This window comes from Rattus rattus, chromosome 6 (genome assembly GCF_011064425.1).
Source record: "Rattus rattus isolate New Zealand chromosome 6, Rrattus_CSIRO_v1, whole genome shotgun sequence".
NCBI lineage: Eukaryota > Metazoa > Chordata > Mammalia > Rodentia > Muridae > Rattus > Rattus rattus.
The window spans coordinates 120696600-120721721 of NC_046159.1; the positions used below are offsets into that span (position 1 = coordinate 120696600).

General features: G+C 36.2%; 1 protein-coding gene across 1 annotated transcript in view; it reads right to left on the minus strand.

Moving 5' to 3' along the window:
• LOC116904439 (cystic fibrosis transmembrane conductance regulator-like) overlaps positions 1-25122 on the minus strand; it is a 42389-nt gene that overhangs the window by 6937 nt on the left and 10330 nt on the right. The window contains exon 5 of the mRNA XM_032907267.1: positions 22864-23055. Within this exon, the coding sequence (XP_032763158.1) occupies positions 22864-23055 (192 nt within the window). The remainder of the gene's footprint in view (positions 1-22863; positions 23056-25122) is intronic.

The following is a 25122-nucleotide window of genomic DNA, read 5'->3' on the forward strand; positions in this document are numbered from 1 at the left end:
TGCTGAAGGCAGGGATCCTCCGCTGGTCCGGGACTCTGGCCAACATCAACTTTTAAATACCATACATTTACATAGAATTCTAGCTTGCAACACTAAATTAAAAATGTTTTTTTTTCTTAGATGTTGTATTAAATACTTGAATAAGATTTATAATTTTCTTCCATTCTATAAATGTTCCATGAGAGCTGTTACTATCACTAAATGCTTCAAGGTTTGACATTATTGTGAACTGAAAAGTTGTTCCCCATTTGCATTTTTAGATGATTTTTCTGTAAAGAAGAATTAGTTATCTTAACTATCTACAGTTCACTCATTTGATCATAGAGCTAATATGCTACATCAATATTTTTCAACAGAAAGAGCAGTGGAATAATATGTATTCAAAGAAATCATGAAATCTGTAAAACCGCTTTGATCAGGACAAAAAGTAATATTAAAAGTTTCTATAAGATCAAACCTAAAATTACTAGATATAGAAGAGAACAAAGATTCCCAAATAAAGGGACAGTAAGTATCTTCAACAAAATTATAGAAGAAAACTTCCCTAACCTAAAGAAAGAGATGCCTATAAACATACAAGAAGCCTATAGAATTCCAAATAGATTGGACCAGGAAAGAAATTCTGCCCATCACGTAATAGTCAAAACAAAGAAAGAATATTAAAAGCAGTAAGGGTTAAGGGTCAAGTAACATATAAAGGCAAACCTATCAGAACTATACCAAACTTCTCACCAGAGATTATGAAAGCCAGAAGATCCTGAGCAGATGTAATAAAGACCCTAAGAGAACACAAATACCAGACCAGGCTACTGTATCCAGCAAAAGTCTCAATTAAAATAGATGGAGAAAACAAGATATTCTATGACAAAACCAAATTTATACAATATCTTTCTACAAATCCAGCCCTACAAAGGATAATGTATGAAAAACTCCAACACAAGGAGGGAAACTATACCCTAGAAAAAGCAAGAAAGTTATCTTCTTGAAACAAACCCAAAAGAAAAGAGCCACACAAACATAATTCTACTTCTAACAACAAAACTAACAAAAAGCAACAATCACTATTCCTTACCATATCTTAATATCAATGGATTCAAATCCTCAATAAAAAACGTAGACTGGATATATAAAAAGGACTCAATTTTGCTGCATACAGAAAACACACCTCAGTGACAAAGACAGACACTGCCTCAGAGGAAAAGGCTTGAAAACAATGTCACAAGCAGATGGTTCCAAGAAAAAAGCTGGAGTAGTCATTCTAATATTGCATAAAATCCACTTTCAACCAAAAGTTATCAAAAAAGATATGAAAGTACACTTCATATTTATCAAAAAATTCACCAAGATGAATGCTCCATATGAAAGTACACCTACATTCATAAAAGAAACCTTACTAAAGCTCAAAGGACACCTCACACAATAATAGTGGGAGACTTCACTCAACACTGCACTCATCAATGAAAAGATCATGTAAACAGAAACTAAACAGAGACACAGAGAAACAAATAGAAGTTATGAAGTAAATGGATTTAACATATCTGTAGAACATTTCATCCTAAAACAAAAGAATATAACTTCTCAGCACCTCATGGTACCTTCTCCAAAATTGACCATATAATCGGTCACAAAACAGGACTCAACAGATACAAGAAGACTGAAATAATCCTCTGCATCCTATCAGATCACCACAGACTAAAGCTGGTCTTCAATAACACCAAAAAAAGACAGAAAGCCCATATACATATGGAAGTTGGAGAACACTTTACTCAATGATAACTTGGTCAAGGAAGAAATAAAGAAAGAAACTAAGGACTTTTTAGAATTTAATGAAAATGAAGGCACAACATACTCAAACATATGGAACACAATGAAAGCAGTGCTAAGAGGAAAACTCATAGATCTCAGTACCTCCAAAAAGAAACTCGAGAGAGCATACATTAGCAGCTTGACAGCATATCTAAAAGCTCTAGAACAAAAAGAAGCAAATACACCCAAGAGGAGTAGAATGCAGGAAATAATCAAACTCAAGGCTGAAATCAACCAAGTAGAAACAAAAAGAACTATACAAAGAATCAATAAAACCAGGAACTGGTTCTTTGAGAAAATCAACAAGATAGAGTAACCCTTAGCCAGACTAAACAGAGGGCACAGAGAGAGTATCTGAATTAACAAAATTAGAAATGAAAAGGGAGACATAACAACAGAAACTGAGGAAATTAAAAAAAAACATCAGATAATACTACAAAAGTCTATATTCAACAAAACTGGAAAATCTGGATGAAATGGACAATTTTCTAGATGGATACCAGGTACAAAAGTTAAATCAGGATCAGATAAACCATCTAAATAGTCCCATAACTCCTAAATAAATTGAAGCAGTTATTAAAAGTCCCCCAACAAAAAAAAACCCAGGACCAGATGGGTTTAGTGCAGAATTTTATCAGACCTTTATAGAAGACTTAATACCAATAACTGTTCAAATTATTTCATAAAATAGAAACACAAGGAACACTAACCAACTCCTGCTATGAAGCCACAATTTTACTTATACCTAAACCACACAAAGACCCAACAGATAAAGAAAGCTATAGACCAATTTCCCTTATGAATATCGACTCAAAAATATGCAATAAAATTCTCCCAAACCAAACCCAAGAAGACATCAAAATGATCATCCATCATGATCAAGTAGGTTTCATTCCAGGGATGCAGGGATGGTTCAATATACAGAAAACAACACAAACTCAAAGAAAAGACCCCATGATTATCTCATTAAATGCTGAGAAAGCATTTGACAAAATTCAAGACCCCTTCATGTTGAATTCCCTGTTAGGAATTCAGAGGCCCATACCAAAATATAGTAAAAGCAATATATAGTCAACATCAAACTAAATGGAGAGAAACTTGAAGCAAACCTACTAAAATCAGGGACTAGACAAGGCTGCCCACTCTTTACCTACTTACTGAATATAGTATTCGAAGTTCTAGCCAGAACAATCAGACAACAAAAGGAGATCCAAGTGATACAAATTATAAAGGAAGAAGTCAAAATATCACTATTTGCAGATGATATGATAGTATACTGAAGTGACCTCAAAAATTTCACCAGAGAATTCCTACAGCTGATAAACAACTCCAGCAAAGTGGCTGGATATAAAATTAACTAAAAAAAAAATCAGTAGTCTTCCTCTACTCAAAGGATAAACAGGCTGAGAAAGAAATTATGGAAATGACACCCTTCACAATAGTCCCAAATAATATAAAATATCTCTGTGTGACTCTAACCAAGCAAGTAAAAGATCTGTATGACAAAAATTTCAAGTCTCTGAAGAAAGAAATTGAAGATGATCTCAGAAGATGGAAAGACCTCCCATGCTCATGGATTGGCAGGATTAATATAGTAAAAATGGCCATTTTGCCAAAAGCAATCTACAGATTCAGTGCAATCCCTATCAAAATTCCTATCAATTCTCCATAGAGTTAGAAACAGCAATTTGCAAAATCATTTGGAAGAACAAAAAAACCCAGGATAGCTAAAACTATCCTCAACAATAAAAGAACTGGGAGAACCGCCATCTCTGACCTCAAGCTGTATTACAGCAATAGAGATAAAAACTGTATGGTATTTATACATAGACAGGCACATAGATCAATGGAATAGAATCAAAGACTCAGAAATGAACCCACACACCTATGGTCACTTGATCTTTGAAAAAGGAGCTAAAACTATCCAGTGGAAAACAGATAGCATTTTCACCAAATGGTGTTGATTCAACTGGAGGTCAGCATGTAAAAGAATGTAAATCAATCCATTCTTATCTCACTGTACAAAGCTCACATCCAAATGAATCAAGGACCTCCACATGAAATCAGATACACTCAAACTAATATAAGAAAAAGTGGGAAAGAGCCTCAAACACATGGCCCTGGGAAAAAATTACTGAACAGTACACTAATGGCTTATTCTCTAAGATCAAGAATCAACCAACCAGATTTCCCAGGGACTAAACCACTACCCAAAGACTATACATGGACTGACCCGTGGTTTCAACTGTATATGTAGCAGAGGATTGGCTTCCAGTGGAAGCCCTTGGTCCTGCCAAGGTTGGACTACCAGTGTAGGGAAAGGTCAGGGGGGCTGGAAGGGCAATGGATGGGGAGAGGAACACCCTTGTAGAAAAGGGGAGTTGGATATATTAGCAGGTTTTTGTCCAGGAAACTGTGAAAGGGAATAACATTTGAAATATAGCCAATTAAAAAAAAGAAAGCCTGGTCATCATCAAAACAGGACAGGGTACCCAGAGGTGGGAAGGAGCGGGCTTTATATAGTTGTAGTGCCTTGAGTTGGATTGTTGCAATATCAAGATTTTAATACTGGAGGGATGCTTAGTAGGAAGAGTTTAGGAATGCTACCTCTGTTCCTACGTTTGAAAACAAATTTTTATATGAAAATTTCAATACAGAGAATAAGGAATCAGAAGCAATCATTTATCACTATTGCAGAATATCATGCATATGATTGTGTCAGTCTTCTTCAACAGGTTTCATAGTTGGATTTTTTACACCAACATCTTCCCAATCATATGGGCCATGCCTTGAGCTACTGATGTTTAAACACCTAAAACATCACCAAGCAACACATATTTTTTAGTTCCATTATAATCTGCAGGAACCCCATCACATATAAGAGGCCTCTCATTGTCCAAACATTATTAAGTGCACACTTTATATGATGGATTACTATTGAACCAGTAAGAATAATAGAGTATGAGGAATGAATGACCCTTGAAGGCATTATGTTAAGTGAGGTAAGTCAGACACACATAATATGTCTAACTCCACTAATAAAACATGTAAGATACATAAATTAATAGAGATTGGGGGTAAATTAGAGATTCTAGGGTTGAGGAGAAGGTGAGGTAGACCATTGCATGATAGTTTGGGTTGATTAAAAAAATAAGTTTTGGGAATTTACAGTAGTGAAGGCTGTACTCTAGAGCAAATATAATTAATGTTACTGAATTTCATGGTTAAAAGGGGTAGTTTTCAGTTCTGTTTTCTCATAATTTCAAAAGTTAACAATGTGATAGTCTAAAAGTCTTTAAATTGTATGTTTTAAGTGTGTGAAACTCGTGACAGGGTAAAAAAAGCTTCTCAAAAAAGAAAGAAAGAAAAGCAAGAAAGAAAGAAAGGAAGAAAGAAAGAAAGAAAGAGAGAAAATTGGACATGGTATTACCTAAGGACCCAGCTATACCACTCCTGGCCGTGTACTGAAAAGATGCTCCAACATATAATAAGGACACGTGCTCCACTATGTTCATGGAAGCCTTATTCATAATAGCCAGAAGCTGGAAAGAACCCAGATATCCCTCAACAGAGGAATGGATACAGAAAATGTGGTACATCTACACATTGGATTAAATGTGGATTAAAAACAATGACTTCATGAAATTCATAGGCAAATGGATGGAACTAGAAAATGTCATCCTGACTGAGGTAACCCAATCACAAAAAAACACACATGCTATACACTGACTGATAAGTGGATATTAGCCCAAAAGCTCAGACCACCCAAGACAGAATGCACAGACCACATGAAGCTCAAGAAGAAGGAAGACCAAAGTGTGACTGCTTCAGTCCTTTTTAAAAGGGGAAACAAAAAAATATGCATAGGAGGAGATGTGGAGATGAAGTTTTGAGCAGAGACTGAAGGAATGGCCAATCAGAGCCTGCCCCACTTGGGAATCAAGCTTATATACAGCCACCAATTCCAGACAATAGTGTTAATTCTAAGAAATGCATGCTAATAGGAGTCTGATATATCTATCAGAGGCTCTGCCAGAGCATAATGAAACAGAGGCGAATGCTATCTGCCAGTCATTGAACTGAGAACAGGGAGGAGTTAGAGAAAGGATTGAAAGAACTGAAGGAGTTTGCAACCCCATAAGAACAATAATATCCACCAACCATAGCTCCCAGGGACTAAACCACCACCCAAAGAGTACACATGGACAGACCCATGGCTCCAGCTGCATATGTAGCAGAGGATGGCCTTGTTGGGCACCAATGGGAGGAGAAGCCTTTGGTCCTGCCAAGGCTGGACCCCCATTGTAGGAGAATGTCAGGGTGGGAAGGTGGGTAGGGATGGGTGGTTGGGTCGGGGAACACCCTCATAGAAGAAGGGGGAGGGGGCATGTGATAGGGGTTTATGGGCAGGGAACGGGGAAAGGAAATACCATTTGAAATGTAAATAAAAATTATCCAATGGAAAAACGTTTCTGCAATTAACATATATCATAAAATTTTAACAGAACTTTAGATATCATTAGTGAAATCTAAAAATATTTGGTTTCTTTGTTTTGACAGATTTAGATTCAGAGATATTTTATGATTATTTCAAAGATCTATTAGGATAATAAAGATACTGAAGCTTCAGGAAATTTACCTTTCACATTACTTTTCTAAATAGAAAATGTGACATGTAACAATGATAAAAATGTGGACATCAATTTGAAAGAGGGAAAATGGAGGGGTGGGAGAGAAGGGACATGAGAAGGAATGGAGAGAAGAAAGGAGAGAGGGAAAAGAAGCAATTATATTTTAATTAATAATGTAAAATGTAAACAAAAACTGCACACCGTATATTTCTAATAATCTATATTCTTGATAAATGAAAATTTAAAACTTTTAGGACAGAATGTCTTTGTGCTCTAACAGATACCTTTAAGGGTCAGAAATGTCAAACCATAAAATGACATTTAGATAAAACAGACTATATAAAAATTATATCAAAAGCTTTAACTGCAAAAGATGATAATGTAATATATACAGCTATCAGTCAAAATTTCCAAACAGATGCCAATATGGTATAAATAGTCCAAGAGCTTAATTGGGAAAAAAATACTATTAAAAAAAACACATGGAAGATGGGAAGTCTAAAGACCCCACTGCAACTCTTACCCTAAATTAGAAGAATAGAAGGTTGGTATGGAAGACTATTACACCACCTTAGTCAAGGAAGGATTTGGCAAAGCTGCCTGCTGAGTTGTATGTCAAAGATTAGCTAGTAAGTCTAATGTTTTCAAAATAAAAATCTAGTTTAGTAATCCTGCCAGAAACATTCATGAACCTACGTTAGGTAATCTCAAGACAAACTTGGTTAAGGACTTCAAAACACAAGTGGAGTTGCATTCAAGTTTGTTTCCCTCAGTAGTGGTCTATACAATACATATTGTATACATCATAATAACTAACAAAAGGCATCCAAAGGTAAAGGGTAGGAAATCAAGATGATTAATAACAAGAAAATATGTTTATAATCTCTTAAATATCCAGGTAAAGGTAAGCTAGAATAATAGAGACAAAATAATAGAAATTTTGAGTTAGGAGTCAGAACGAGCAAAAAGATTAACGTCACCGATAGGAGTTTTAAAGATGTGAGTAAATTTAAACACTCATTAATGGCTGACAAGGTTGAAGGTTGATACAACTACTTCAACATTTAAGTTGGCAACCACCAGTGAAAAGCTAAAAGTGTGTATTTGTCTTATGACCTTGAAATTCAACTGTGAGGTATCTTCTGTGACAGAAAAAGTCATGGCATGCTTGTGTGCAAATGAAAAATATTCTTAAATTTTCATTATGTATACAATACGGAAGTAAAGGAAGACAGAGTCCAGCAAGAAAGCTCAGCAGGTACAAGTCTCTGCAACCAGGCCTGAGGAGCTGTGCTCTGTCCCTAGGATCCCAGGAGGAGGAGGACTGGCTCTGCAGACCTCCATATGAGCCCTCTGCCACATGTGCACACTCCTCTCTAAGTAAGTGAATAAACAAATATGTAAATAGATATTGCTGTATCTTAAAAATGTAACAAGAACCAAATAGATTAAGAGAATAATGTGTGCACATTATATTACTATGTAGATTCTAAAGTTGAACTGCATATATGGGTATAAATTAAGAAAAATACATATATCATTATTCTAATTGCTGGAGCTTAGAGTTTTGTGGCAGAGTTGTGATGATGTTATCCAGGTTTTGAACATAAGGACACTGTGACATGAATATTCTCTTTATAAAATATTAGTTGCGTGAATTAACTTTCAATGGTATAAAAACAGAAGTTCTGCCTGCTGGTCCAAGGTTTGGACTGTTTCTTATGGACTGAATACACTTGTGAAGAGAAACGTGGCCAGCTCTTACTCTCCGAATGAGGATCTCCATGATTCATTGTTAAACTGTTGAGAGTCAGATGTGGGGATGTCACCAGGAGAACTGAGAATACACTCATTACAGCCTAATACATCAGCACTGCCAATATACGTCTATTAATCTGAGCACTTGGTTTGATTACTCAGTTTATGCCTCATCCATCTGCAGATTTATGAGCACTTGACATTCTGTTTGATTTAAAACAAAGCACTCTGTTTTGCATGCATTGTTAAACATTGACCTTTGCTGACTACTAAGGATACTCAAATCTGGTAATATATTTATCTTAAGGGTGTTGGTTTTAGACTTCAATAGATTTTTCCCCATATGTGAAAATCACAATCTAAAAACTGTTATACCACTCCTAAGGTTTGTTTTTAAATCTTTTATTTCTATATCTGAGATTGTAATATAATTACAACATTTATCCATTCCCTTTCCTCCTTCACACCCTCCTCATATGTCCCTCCCAAGTGTCCTTCAAATTCATGGCCTCTCTTTTTGTTTTTTTTACTAATGGCTAGTGCATGTACATATATATATTCCAAAATATAGCCTGTTTGGTCATAAAATGTCACTTGTATGTATGTTTTGGGGGACTGTTTGGCACTGGGCACAATTGGTGTGCTCTTCTCTGGAGAACACCCCCTCTCCTGCTCCCAGCTGTCCTCTGTGGCCTGTAGTTCTTTGTGTAAGGTTAAGGCCTCCTGGGTTTCCCCCCATCCATTTGGCATGTCCATTGGTGCTGTCCTTGTTCAGTTCATGTTTGGCAGTCAGGTTGGGGAGGGCTCTTTTTAAATCAATCATATTTTTCTTTTTGAAAATCCCATACATTTATAAATGTATTTTGCCCATTACACATGGGTGTGTGGCCATCCATTGAGCTCTTTAAAATGCTGCAGGAGCACAGGTGGCTTTTATAGTAAGCCTGGCACTCAGGGACAAAGGCTACTTTTCTTCATTAACACTGAAAAGTCTCTGGTCTTTTTTGTGGGGGGGATTTATCCATAAAACTTCTTGAAGAAAATCATCCATTGCAATAAGGATCCTTCATAAGGGTATTAGATAATAGTTGATGATAAAATTAGCTATAAAATAATCTATAGAATTAGCTATTAGGTTTCATTTAGTTATTTTTTTTAAAATTGGTGCTATGGATGAAATAGAGGCCCTTGCACAAGCTTACTAAATGTCTAGTAGAATTTTGTTTAATAAAAGGAAACTGTCTTATTCCGAAATTATGTAATCAACGACTATTTGTATAGGAGAATACTAGTAACCTTTCTTTCAAATTATTCTCTAACAATTTTAATTTATTTTAATTTTTGTTATTTTATTTATGTTTTCTGTGTAGCTTATCTACAAATAACATCAAATATCTACCAAACTATGGTGAGGCTCTTGAACTAATCAGCAGAAACTCTATTTGTTTAGAATTGCTGCAACTGTGGTGACTGAAAGGGATCTGGAAGAAACCTGAATATTCGCACTTAACCCTGTCCAGTGGCGCTTGCCAGGGCCTGAGATCCTCATCTGACACTTGTTCTCTCAGTTGGTTGACTTCCTTTATTACAGCCTAGTCAGAAAGGCAAATGTTAACTTCAAAGCAGTCTGTGCACACAACACAATGTATGTGTTTGAGGTTGTAAAACACTTGAAAATGCTGAGATAAGCACACTGGAGAGGGTCAAAGTAATATTATAATAAGTGTGCAATAAAGATTAACTTATTTTATCATTAAGGAGTAGAGAACATACTTACTGTGGTATATTCCATTTAGTAACATTTACCACTGACTTCTTTTTAGAAAGTTAGAATTTACCATCTTGGTATCCTTCAACTATATCAAACAAACCAGAAGTTATTATGGAAACCTGCTAATATGAACCTCATTTGCTCTGAATTAATCATACAATAGAGCCATGAAAGAAAGGGAAAAGATAAAGAAGAGGAGGTGCTTTTCAGAAGAAAGGGTGGAGTGTTACATTTAATAGTCTTGTGTAATTGAGCAATATTTGCTGAGTATATTTGAGCTTCCTGTAGCTTTGAAGATAGGAAAATACCATAAACTTTTATATGGCTGGCTTATCGTTTTTAGAACAACCTTCACAATACAGATGCTTGTGGGAAGAAGAGGGTGGGCAGTGTGAGAAGCTAAGGTTAAGGGAACATTAACTGCAGGGTAATGTCGCTCAATAAAGTGTATCTTTAATGGTGAATCACCAGATGATTAATGCCATTTTTAATAATGTCACTAAACACTGCCTTATTTTGTGCATACAGAAAAGGCCAATGAAAGACAGATTTAAGGCAAAGGTAGAAAAAATAGGTAGGAATAAATCAGGATGGGAAAATGTGAGACAGCCAAGAAAGCACAAGAAAAAGAGAAAAAAAAATCTAGAAAACATTTCTACATAGCTAATTGTACATGTGAGTGTATATGGCAAACAGATACTCAGTAGTCTATGATAGAGATCAACAGAGGTAAGCTTCATAACAGAATGCAGACACTAAGGGTTCATAATTTAAATTGGATTATGTCTAATAGATAAGATAGGTTGTTGACCTAAGTCAAACTTTATTACAAAAAGTTGCATGAAGAAACATTTTCAAAAGACTAAGTTCTGCTAAAAAAGATTGGGGTGAGAACTTTCATCAATTTTAAAGATAAAAAGATTCCTTTTACTAGTGAATAGTAACCAAGTTTATAGCAGTAAAATTCAACATTTAACATAATCTTTATTATAACCAAGAAAAATATAAAAATTGATATAGTAGTTACCATCAACACTAAAGGTTCTGGGCTGAAAAGATGGCTCAGTGGGCTAAAGTACCTGCCTCCCTAGGATCCACATTAGAACTGGACTCCATACCTTGAGCATCTGTAGTCCCATTATGCCTGTACTGGAAGATGAGACGTGGAGACAGGAGAATGCCTGAGGTCCAGTAGCTCACAGCCAACTAGCCCAGCATATATAGCAGCAAAAAGAAGCACAACTCTGCCTCAAACATGGTAGATAGTAAAGCTCAGTACCCAGGGGTGCCATCTGACCTCTACACATTTACCATGATATGCACACATTCACACATAGAAGAGCAAACTAAACTGTTTTAGAACCAATTTTCTTGTGTGTATGTGACTTTGTGAATATAAATATAACTATTGCTATTTGTGTACTTCCTTGTGTGTATAGATCTGGGTTTATATTCAGAATGGATAGCTCAAGCATTCTTAAGGGAGAAACTGTAGGGTACAGTGATTTTATGTGTGAAGGGAAAGTGTTCAGGAACAGAAAGGTGCTGGGATTCCTGAACTCCCCCTACAGCTAGAGAATGGTATGGGAACTGGATTTCACTGACTTTTATTAAAGGAAACCAATCAATCCACCAACCAAAAATCCTTTCAAATGCCATTCAGCGTCTGTAATCCCATTATGCCTCATTTAGACTCATTTAGTCACAGACTTCTGGATAACACGTCAGAATTTCTCAGATTCGAAAACTCTCTGAATAACTCCTAGGTTATTGGCTTTATAGACATTTAAATTGTACCAATTCCTTATCTTCTCCTCTAAATATACCCATCCCTAATGCCAAATCTAGTCCATGGGGGGAAGAATACCATATTTCAATAGAACATCCTGTATTATCTTGAGTATGTTCCTGTTTGCATTTCCCCCAAATGTTTCCTGGTCCCTACTACTAAGTCTCTTGTAATTTAGTTTCTTAGAAGGCCTTCAAAACCACCACTTTTTAAAGTTCCTATCTAATCTTTTGTTTCTCCAGAGCTGACTTCTTTGGTTTTGTCTGATAAAGTTTACCTCCTTTGAGTAGAATGTAAGCTATCTAAGAACAGAGATCCTTGTCTAAGTGTGTCCTTAGTTCCTAAAATAATAATGCCACAAAGAAACTCAGTAAATACTTTGGAATGAACATGAAATCCTTCAATTTCCCACCATACCTTATATTTACATATGTAGTATCTTATTGTCATTCTCTTAATTCTCCAAAGGAAGGTGCCCTTCACTTAATGGAGCTCAGACAAATAGCATGCTCTATAGACTGGCCTGCTTATGCTATAAGTCATCTGTGCTCTTCTGCATTGAGCCTTCGAGAGCTCCCTCTCCTTGGAGTCTCCTATTGCCACTCACTCATGCTTATTTTCTTAATTATGAATTAGCATGAGTACTATATGTTCAGTTGTTTTAGATATTTTAAACAAATATTCTACTTATAGACCCTACCTACTTTTTGCTCTTCTTAATTTGTATACGTTTTGATAAGCTTAAGAAAATTAATGAGTCATTATTCATCTTTATTTTTTCCAAAAAAGATGACATTATTGAGTACTGCCTATTTAAACACTCTTTTACTTTCTCCGTACTACATTTTTCTATATTCATAGTACTAACTTTCAGTCTTTCTTTGTATTTTTTACATTTAAACCATTTTCAATTTGCTACCTAATAAGTATTAATATTATATTGTCAGTTAACTCTTTTGTCAATACATCTATGTTGGTATGATCCTGTTCTTCTGTGTTTTCATTTACAATCTATAAGCTGAGGACCCTTTTCTCTCCATCTCTAACTAACAACCTCTCCAGCAAAGTCCCTTCCAGATTTCCATAAAGAAGAGCAATGCTTTTACTGTATCAACTTGCTCAGCAAACTGTCCCATCATAGGGAAGTATCCATAGGATATAATGTCTCAAACAAGATGACTAGGTTCTAGAGATCTACCCGCAGCATGGTGGCTACAGTCAATACTACATCTTAGAGGTTATGCTCAGTCAATAGTTGTCACATTTTAGGTCAGTTTGCTTGTTTTTTGTTTTGATACAGTCTCACTGTATAGCCCCAGCTTGCCTGGAACTCAGAAAAGGCAGACCCTGACTTGGAGAATCCTTCTTTCTCTCCTAATGAGACTAAAAGTATGGTCCACAATATCTAACCTAGAAAGTAGAACTTAAATGTTCGCTCACTACACAAAATGACAGCTACATAACTGATAGATGTACTTCACATTACACTGCATTTAAAAAAACCTAATTAATTTAACCTAATTTAAACCTAATTTAAAAACCCATTTTGAAGTTTAAAATTAAATAAAATTAAAATGTAAAAACTTGGCAACATGCTTGATTAATCCCACTTTCTTATTCACCAAACCAAATTGAAGCTACTGTACAGTTCTATAATGACAACTATTTCTTTTTTTTTTCTTTACCTAGTAGGTCAACATTATTTATCAGCCAAATCATTTAAACAACCTTCAAAATTATCTATCTGCCACCAGCTTTGCTAGTCCTTTGAGAGGATGGGAACGATACATTGTAGCTCAAAACATCTTTGAAAAATATATTTCTATGGCCATTACCTCCTAATTTAAAACCCTTTGGATAGTCTCATAAGCCTTAGATAAAGTCTGAGTTCCTGAGTATAGCATAACAAGTTCTGAGACTATGACTACCTTTCCCTTATGCTGTGACATAAACCCGCTCTGGCTCCCTAGTACAATATCTTCTTTTGGTTCTCCACCCTTGTACATTGCATTCCCTTTCTAATACCCTTCTGCTTCTTCAGTCACCTCTCACTTTACTTCCTTGTGGGGAACTTCCATCATCTTTTAGGACCGCATGTTCCTAATGTAAGAACCCTAAGAAACATGCATTACCCTATGCTAGTCTTTAATTGTTCTTCTCCACTAGAATAAAACACTGAGAAAAAAGCATTGTGCCTTTCTTATCAGTGTAATTCCCAGAGTTTGGTATAATCATTAGTTTGATGCATATACTCATAAATATTTACTGAATGAATATATGCCATTCTGCTATAAATTTCTGTAGCACGAATGTCACTGGAGGCATGTTACTAGTTATATCGACTGCACTTAGTGCAGTACTGTGTTTATAACAGGAATTCAATGAAAAGCTGCTGAGATTGACTTCTTTTCTCTTTTCTTTTCTTTTCTTTTTGTTTGGAGACAGGCTACATCTGTGTTGTAGCCCTGGCTGTCCTGGAACTCACTCCGTAAACCAGGCTGGCCTTGAACTTAGAGATCCACCTGCCTCTGTCTCCCATGTACTGGGATTAAAGGCATGAGCTACAATAACCAGCTGAGATCAATTTCTTTTCAATTTGTCAACCTAAACCAAGAATAAGCAATATAAATAAGAACACTTATCGTATTATTATGGAATTACTTCTAACAACTGTCAAGCTAGGACATTTTGCCTGTCTAGAGAACACTTCACACTCAGCTGAGGAAACACAAGGAATTCTCTGGGTAAGCTTCTATGTATATCTATAGAGTTACAAGTCTGGTAAAATGTCAAGCTTTGCCATAAATGTGAAATTAAGCCAGGGACTTCTGACAGCCATCCTGGATCTAAAATTATGTTCTAATTTTTTTGATTTATAAAAAAATTATTCATCATCTAAATATGAAAAACTCTGAATCTGGATTTCCTACATCTTAAAAACGTTTGAAAATGAAAAATATATAATAAAAATTGTATAAAATTAATTTTATCTTTGGAAGTTTTCCTGTTGTTAAAGCATTTGTTTTAAATATGAAGGCCAGGCTTACATGCCATAGTTTCACACTCTACTCATGAGATAGTCTGTTCAGACACTTATAATTATGTTCATTCTCTACTGCTCTGTTGACATCACCAAATCTCACTAGGAGTGGCTATCCTGGTGCTATTTTGGTTTTCATGACTTAATGACTTTGATGTGTTAACCTGATAATTAGCTCTGGAACTTTACACTCTTGGGTCCTAAAGCCTAGTCTGTACTTTGAAATCAGCACATTTTCACTCTAACTGCACTCTTGGTGAGGCTGTCACTAAATAAATCAGAAGTGACAACTCCTTAGGGCAGTACATGCTAGTGCTTAGCACAATGCTGCCACAGCTGCTCTGTCCCTAAATATTAGCTAGTATTTATTTAAGTTCCAAGGCTCGGATGAAGTGAAGTATCAGTTTAGTCTATAAAACACTATGGCATTCCCATTTAGTTCTAGTTCAGTAATTTTATAAAGTATTCTTGGCTTCATGTTACAGTAAATAATATCCAGTGTTTCCTGACCATGTATAAGCAGAAAATTATAGGTAGTTCATGGTACAGTCAATGTGATTTATTCTGGTTGGAAGGGACATAGTTCGATGTGTTTCAAATATCTGCTTTAGATATCCATTCTTTCTGAGCTAGTGCAAATGCTGAGTCCTATGGCACCTTATCTTCTCATTATTTCTAACTGTAAAGTTGTGAACTATCCAACTTGGTAAATTGACTACTCAGAGGTTAAGTCTCACCTTCTCATAGGTTAGTCGTGCAGAACATGGAGAGCCAGAGGTCAAATTCAAATTCAGTTAGTCATGTGGAATCACTATGGTGGAATTTAGTTTTCAGAACACCCTCATTTCTCAGCTTATTTCCCTCCCAAGTTTTTTTATTACTTCTTGCCAATTTCTCTCACAAAGTTCTTCTTCTTTTACTTAATCTTTTACTGAATTCTTGGCAATTTTCTTCTCAGTATATCCTCCGACAAGTTAAATACAAAAACCACTAAGCAGCTATGGAGGAAAAAAAATGCAAGATTTCCCCTACTTCAGCTTACATAATAAATTTTTTTTGCTGCAATGCTTGTGTAATGGGTGTCATGGCAGATACTTACTTGATGAGGATCATTTTGTGGTTTCAAAAGCATCACAATAATTTTGTGGAAAGTGATTACATATCCTAAGCCCCTGACCTCCTTTGCACATTGCCCATCTCTACTCCCCACTATAAAGTATTATAAATGTTAATTACTTCTCCAAACCCAGGTTCCTTTATAAGAAAATGAGTCACAGAATAAAGAGCATCAAGTCACTTATTACCCAAACACTGGCCTGTCCAGAATTCTCTTGTCACTGGGGCTATGTGAGGCAGGAAAGGTAGGCCAGAGAACACTAAGATCTTTCTCTCTCAATACTAAAATAGGACTATAATTTCATAAGACATGCTATTCGGCTACAGCTAAATCATACTAATTCTTCTTTTAAAGCTAGCATAGTCCCTAGTGCTGGGCATTGAAGCTCTATGTGTCAAGAAAAACCCTAAAGGTCCATGGAGTTAAATGAAGACACAGCCAATGGACATAACAGTGTTCTGCAACTGACTCTCAATTCACCTAAAAATCCATTATATTAAAATCTAGACTCTAAAATTCATTTTTATAAAGCAGGACATGGAGATTTTTCCCAAAGAAGAGGTTAAAAAGTAAAAAATACCAACATAACTTATTCATTTGAGACTGCATGCTAAAAATTATTTTATCAACAGAACCACCGTGCCCTTCCCCCTTGATAAAGACTTTAGCTGTCTCATCTAGTGAATAATTTCCAACCACAGACTGAAATCAGAAAACTATGTGAAATATGTTGTGCATGCTTTGCCCTTCCACACTCACACACACCTGCTTACTCCTATGACACTAAACATCGTGACACACAGGGTCCTTTGAAGATCTTTAGAGCTGAACAAAAACACAAGCATGAGGAAGAGGATATCCCATGCCCATCTCTAATCCCAAGCCTTGATGCAGCACATTAAGAAACAGATCAACTTCAGCAGTCAAAATGAAAACAGAGTCGTGAGTGTTTGGATTGGGCAAGTGGGACCACCCACAGCTTATGCTGAGGAATTCCTGTGCTGGTGCCAGCTGCTGAGCCATTGAGGATCTGTAGGTATACTGTGTTCCTGTGCCCAAAACTCCTACATGCTTAAGAGGTAAAAATCTTCATTGTGCATATGCATGTGTGTATATGTGTACTGTGTATCTGTGTGTGTGTGTGTGTGTGTGTGTGTGTGTGTGTGTGTGTGTGTGTGTGTGTGTGGCAAAAAGTGGCAAGAAAAAAGGAACAAAGACTTAGGAATTCTTTAAAATTAAAAAAAGTTTTACTTAATACTTTATTTAAATAAAACAAGGGATTTTATTGTATTGAGGTTCCTTCTGCACCTGGCCAAATGTGTGTTTATATAACAGAAACAAACATGTGTGTTTATATAACAGTCACTGCAAACAGGGGAGACTCCTGATGCTTTTCTTTACAGTCAGACAAGCACAATCATTCAAGCTTCCAGAAAGTGTGTTCATTCAAGAAATAATCTGCTCAGATTCTGAAACCATGATACTCACAGAACCTTTTCTGAGCAAAACTCTTCCAACCAACATGTTACCTCAAACCATTTCCAAAACAGTCATCCAGTAAAATTTACTCTTCTATCACTACACTAGATAGACTAAATTAAAATAACATTTTTAGAGTTGTTGTGTCCAGAACTTTATTCTGTAGCTCAAAAGAAAATACTACATTTGCCATTTTAAAGAGCAAAGGGATTTAAGAAAAAAGCCTTTCATAAGGTAACTAAAAGGTTCTAACTTGGTGGCAAAAAACAATAGGTCAAAAAAGAACAAAGACTTATGGATTCTTTAAAATTAAAAAAAAAAAGTTTTACTTAACATTTTATTTAACTAAGATAAAGAAGGGTAATTTGCAAACTAAAGGGATAATCAACAATAATGACATCAATGGACTTTTTTACCATAGAAGGGGAAAATTTTCAGGAGTCTCAACCCTAGGGAAAGAACTACTGGCAACTAAGGAGTGCTCAAGGCAGTCTTACCACAATTAAAAAAGAGGCTGTTAATTTCAATGAGAGCAAGGTAGAGTGTGTGCATGAGAGTGATAGACCACAGTCTCAAAACTAAGACGAAAACTAAAAGACAGAACCTAGATAACACTCAGAATAGAGCTTTGACAGATAGACAAAGTAGAATGCATGAAAACAGTTAAAAGAAATGCTGAGATTTTTGGAGACCGACTAGGCATATAAATGATAAAGGAGAGGCAAGACCCTGAATTCAGTCTCTATACTGGAGGAGGCTAGGTAAACGACTCTTTCACAAAGTGAGTGAAAAGTTGTGGAGAGTGGTAAAAGTGAAGTAATCTTTGAAGGCTTAACAACAGGAAGTGGTCTAGAATTGATTAAGATATGAAACACTTTTAAATAGGAAAAGTAGAGGTTATAACCATTTCATAACTATTTGAGTCCTTCCTAGTGTCACCCCCCATTGGTTCTCTGTCAGCCAAATCTGTGATCCTTCAACCTTGTTCACTGTCTGTGTCCTTCTTGAAGTCATGACTTATACCTGCCCATTTTTGACTGTTGTTTTAAAGATCTCAGAAATCTTGAACCAATTTATACTCCTTTAAAAAAAACATTATTTGCAGGAATACCTTACTCTCCATGAATAATCAGTTTTCACTGATATCCTTTCTAACAAATGAAAATTACATAACTTCCTATATTCCCACATAAGTTTTGTCTCTTCTTGTTCAACATGACCATAATCCATGCAACTGAAATAGTTTCCAATTAGTCTCCCTTCTTCAAGCCACAACAGTGGACAGAACAGTTTGCCAATGATGATGACAATAATTATAATATTGACTGCTTTATTTATGATGAACTTTCTATGTTCTAGAGCACTTTACAAAAGCTATAGAATAGGCAATACTGTTGTATTACCCCGAAGTGGCCTTACCTCAGGAGCGCAACCCTTGGAACATGAGTGAGCAGGAATGGGTTTGGGGAGCCGGACCTGGGAGATTATCTTAGACAGTGTTTAGTGCGAGGGTGCTGTGAGCACTCCTGGGGTAAGGCCACTTCAGGATCTTACAACAATACTGGCTTCATATTGCAGAGGAATAAAAAAAACAGTATTGGGACAAGTTAAATAACTTTATGACCCAGCTCTGTACAATTTCAAAATATATACTATTTATGTTGTACTAAGCTTCATGTGGTATCCACTTTAATTCTGTTCTCCACATCACAGAATGGCAAAGATAAACTTCAAAGCTTTCACAGCACTCTCGCACTAAACGCTCTCTAAGATAAATCTCCCAGGTCTGGCTCCCCAAATCCATTCCTGCTCACTCATTCTCTTTAATTGCACCATGGCTCTATCAAGATGTTTATAATCCCCTGCAACAAGTAGTTTCACACCCAAGTTTCTGCTAACTTTCTTTTATACATAATGTTACCTACCTTTTTTACTTATTCTTCAAGAAATCTTCTCTTAGAGACAGGCTTCCCGAACTACCCAAGTAGGCTCAAATCTCACCACTGACTTTAACCCAACAAATGCCATAGCATATGGAAATTAGAACCTTAAGTTTGTTTCCCCAAAATTCATGATATAAATCCTTTGTATGAGAAAAGATTAAGCTTTCGTTCGGTGACTCTCCTAAAGTAGACTCAGTTTTTACTATCAATTGGACACAGCCTAGAGTCACCTGGAAAGAAGAAATCTCAATTGGGAAATTTTCCAAACCAACTGGCCTGTGCATATCTGTGGGAAATTGTCTTGATTGATAATTAATGTAGACGAGCCGAACCCACCTTTGGGTAGTGCCACTTCCTGACAGATTGTCTACTTTGTAAGAGAAAGCTAGCTAAGTGTAAGTCTGTTTACAAGACAGAGAACAAATGAGAAAGTAGCATTCTTCTTGGTTTCTGATACAAGTCCCCACCTTCAGTTCCTTACTTTGATTTCATCAATGATCGACTCTGACTGGGAAGTATAAGTCATGCTATCCCTTTTCTCCCCTAAGTTGTTTTTGGTCAAAATCATAGCACCAGAAATCAAACACAACAGTCTGACATAGAGGAATGACACATAGTTTTCGGGGTCTAAAGAAACACTTTAGTGGGATGACTTCTAGCTCTTACTAATACTGAGCAGAAAGACAATGCGTCCACATTGCAAACCTCCAGGCTCTGCTATCATTTTATTTCTTTCATAAATACTCAACTTTTGTTGACTCTGTCACGTAAGCCAAAAATTTAAATGCCACTGTTACCATCTTTTCCTTGAGCAGTTTCGTCAATATTAATATCATATCAATGTTTTTCATTACCCTTTGGTTTTGTGGCCCTTCTCATCCTTAACTTTGTGTCCACAGAATTCACTTACTAAGAACAACTGTCTGCCAAAGTATTTTTCCTGCTTTTCTCTGTAGTGGTATTAGTCTATATTTCAAAAGAAGCAAAAATAACTTAGTGTTTACTGAAGGGATTTTATACTAAATGTTCCGTAGGGCTAACACCCCCCCTCATTTACCCTAAACAATCAGACCCCATTTTTCTGCTTCTTAAATCCAGTGTTTCTCTCTCTCTCTCTCTCTCTCTCTCTCTCTCTCTCTCAATCTCTCTCTGTCTTGCTTTTTCATAGCTCCAATGTTCCTAATAAAGAACTCTTGGGGTTCTAAGCTTTTTTGTGATTCCCCAGAATTCTATACAGAATCACCCCATCAGGGATATTACTTTTTCCTCCTATTCTTTGGACAGACCCTGATAGAGTCGCTGTTTCTTCTTTTTACTCCTAAAACATTCCTTTCTTTTTTTTCAACTTTCAACTAAATTCACTATTGGTCTGTTTCTATCATTCTTTGTATACTGTATAAAGCACAGCAAGTCTAGGTAGTTATTTTCTAGATGAAGACTAATTGCTTCTACATTAAATTTCTTTAGAGCTGCCAGCATGGTGCGATGGTTTGTACATGGCTGGCCCAGTGAGTGGCACTATTAGAAAATGTGTCCCTGTTGGAGTAGGTGTAGCCTTGTTGGAGTAGGTGTGTCATTGTGGGCATGAGCTTTAAGACCCTCATCCTAGCTGCGTGGGAGTGAGTATTCAGATGAAGATGTAAAAGTTTCAGCTTTTCCTGCACCGTCCCTGTCTGGATGCTGCCATGTTCCCACATTGATGATAATGGACTAAACATCTGACCCTGTAAGCCACAATTAAACGTTGTCCTTGTAAGAGTCTCTTTGGTCATGGTGTCTGTTCACAGCAGTAAAACTCTAACTAAGACACATGGTTATGGTTATAAGACCATTCACTAGGGGCACTGACTGAATTCTGAAGGTTAAGTAAGAGTGCAGATGTCGGGTGAAGAGGTTGAAGGGAGTATGGGAGAAGTTAAAAGAGAGATAGTAGGAGATGGATTAGATAAAAAAATACATTACATATATGTATGAAATTCTCAGTGAGTTTCCTTTATGTAAAATATACAAAAAAAGAGCAGGAGAATTTATGGAGATAGATGGGTGGTTGCTTAGATCTGGCAAACACACACACAAAAAAATAGAATATGACTATTAATGAATAGGGAGTTTCTTTTTAGAGGTTCTAAAAGAGTGGTCATCATTGTACAACCATAACTATACTAAAACACAATGAACTATACACTCTAAAATAGTTTTAATATGTCCTTGCACCCAGAAGAAAGAACAATATATTTTGGTTCTCCTTCTTTCATTATTTTTAACAATTTTATTGAGATATAATTTACATACCATAAAATCCTCCTTATTAATATAGGCCATCCTACTATGAAGCTTTAAATATATACACAATCTTCTCTATCTAAACATTACCATGACCTACCCATGTTCAAAATATTGAAAATATTTGTCACATAGATAAGAGACTCACAGTTCTAAATTTGTTAACAGTAATGAATAAATGCTATATTTGGATTATGTAAATTTTGCAGATTGACTTTGGTTACTCAAAATACCATCTGTAAAATCATTTCTATGGGAAAAATCCATATTCAAAGCAAAATTTAAATCTAGCAAGAAGGTACCACCATACCTCACCCACACCATCCCATAAATAAGCCAGGTAAGAGCTATCACTCTTTCCAATTCTTGCCCAGAAAAACTCTTCTAAAAACAGAGATCTGGTAACAAACTCAGAATACACCAACCCCCAGGTAATAAAAGGAAGGCTTTTGGGAAAGCATGGATATCTTCTTCAAGGTTAGCCCTATTTTTTAGGATAGCTTCTCTTTCAACTGTGGTCTCAAAGTGTACACAAAATATTACTATTGAATTCATAAAGACATTCTTTTTGGTTTGTTTGTTTTTAGCATGATCCTACCATGTGATCAAGACTGGCTTCAACCTCATGACCTTTTTGCCTCAATCTCCTGAGTATTGGGATTGCAGTCATGAAGTACCACACCCCATACATAAGGAATTTTTATTTTTACAAAACCCAAACATACTTTAAAAATAAACTGCATCTATTTATAAATTTGCAAACTTAAAGTAGGAGTCTTGCTTTTCTTCACTAACCCACCAACTCTACCTTACTCCTAGAGGGACCCTTGATTTGCGTACATTAACTGGATAGAGAACAAAACATGTAATTTGGTTAACTGAATGAGCATAATCCATGTAGTGGTTTGAATGTGAAACCCACAGAGGGCTCATGTGTTTGAACACACTATGTCCAGTTGGTGGTAAACTGGTGAAGGCTACACATGTTTAGGAGGGGAAGCTTTACTGGAGAAAGTAGGCTACTGGACATGGGCCTTGAAGATTATAGTCCCCCACTTCCTGGTGGCTGTCTGCTTCCTGAATAAGGATACAACATGTCTAGCCATCCTCCCATTCCTGCCCCTCCTTTGCCAACACGGACAGTATCCTCCCTGACAGAATCTAAAATAAACCCTTCCTTCCTCAAGATGAGTAGTCAAGGTATTTTATCACAACAATGACACAAGTAGCTAACACGGATGTTTACCTCCTGTAGTTGGCAAGCTTTGACAACGCTCTTATATCTGTACTCATCATAGGTAACACCAAAGATGATATTTTCTTTGATAGTACCCGGCATAATCCAAGAAATTTGAGAGGAGAATGAAACTCTTCCACTGTGCTTAATAGTTCCCTCTGAAGCTTCCAGTTCTCCCAGTATCAGCATCAGGAGTGATGTCTACAAAGAAAAACAATTGCTAAGTTGTTTAATCAAATTAGTTTTTTCTTGCCTCCAATTATTCTAGTCATAAAAAATACAAAGGATATGAAAGAGACCTGGGCAACACAGATCCTATATTTAGGATCAAGATTCACAAAGAAGAGTGAGTCCCTACTTAAATTGCTGGGATAAGTTTGCAGGTTGGAGATTGGTGACAATGAATGCTTACTGAGAGCTCATGGGCTAGGTGCTACCTCTATGCTCTAACTCTATGAGTGTGTTTATCATAATAAACATAGATTCAGTGTTATCTTCCTCTTTTAAATGGAGACTAGTCTGAAAAAAGAAACATATTCAGACAGCCTTTCTTAATGTTTATGAAAACCTAAGAGATAACCCAAAAGAACTATCATTAAACAATGATTTCAGTATTATCCATGCAGAATAAGAGAGTATGTCCATCTTAGTAGTATGGAAATTTGCTTTCATCTTTACTAAGTGCTAAGACATGCGCATTCCAAAACTGCTTTACAAAGCTTTCTTGGTGTGCCACTTTTATATAACTATAAAAATAAAAAGTAAGAAAGGAACTTAAATACACTATGTGTCCTCACAAGAGGAGACCTAAGTCAAAAAACAAGTATATATAAAACAGGTGACAGAGCAGGATACGGTATATATCCTGAGAATTTGTTAATCTCCTTATGAAAAGCTGGATGCCAAACGTGTGTGTGTGTGTGTGTGTGTGTGTGTGTGTGTGTTCGGGGGGGGCAAGAGGGGGGCAGAGGGGGGCAGGAGGAGAGAGGGGGGCAGAGAGAGAGAGAGAGAGAGAGAGAGAGAGAACACTACAATGTGAACAGTAAACATGTGGGCATCTGTACTCTTCTGTGTGCGTGTAAAGGCCAGAACAGGATATTAGATATCTTCTATGTCTCTTCTTATTGCTTTGAGGCAAACCAAGTGTCTCAATAAACTGAAGCTTGCAGTTTCAGCTACACTGGCTGCCAGGGAGCTCTTAGCTCAACTGTCCCAGTCTCTCAATGTAGGGTTCTGGGTACACTTAATATGGGAACTTGGAATCAGATCCCCGTGCTTACACAGAATGTGCTCTTAATCTACTGTGCCATTTAATAAAAAGAAAAATAGGTAGAAGAAGAAGGAAAATACTGATTTTATCCAAGCTCATTATGAGTGAACAAAATGTAAAAAATAAATAAAATATGAGGCATATATAAATATTACAAATGTATCCAGTAGAACAAAATATAGACTTTACAGAAAATAAGTTATTCCTTAGTATCCTTTTTTTTTTCCTTTTCTTTTTTTCAGAGCTGGGGACCGAACCCAGGGCCTTGCACTTGCTAGGCAAGCGCTCTACCACTGAGCTAAATCCCCAACCCCATTCCTTAGTATCCTTGAGTACAATATAGCATACCACAAAAAAAAAATTGTTTTTCTTTTCTCACTTAACTACAAATCTTAGAAGATTCTCTACTTCAATACATAGTCATATTACTCCAAAGATACCTATATAAAATCTCTGTGAATATATAAGGGTATAACACATAAGATTGTTAGGTTATATTTAAGGCTTAAATTATAAACTATCAAATTGAGAGGTATAAAATCAGCTTTAAATATAAATCTTATAGTTAGATATTTTTCTAGTCAAGTGATAGTTTTTCCTTATTATGACAAACAGCAGTCTCTCCCAGTAAGTTGTCAGATACCATGATCAGAAGTGAACCCAGATCTTTCTCTGCTTTCACAGCAATTTTCTGTGAGAGACAAGAGCAGTTCCCCAGATTCCAATTACTTATTCATCAATTTTTCATAGAATTGCCTGAGGGTTAATTACTGATAAGTTTGACAACTTGTGATTCCAAAGCTATTTTATACATATTTCATGTATCGATCTTAAGTACACGTACAATTCATTTTTTAAAATCTGTGTAACACAAGTAATACCCTCTCCTAAGCAGACAATGTGCTTTCATACCATCTGTGTCATTTTTAGTATTAGCTAATAGTGAAAACTGCCTCTAATTCCATATCAGAAGAGGAGGAAAAAAATAGCACTCTGAG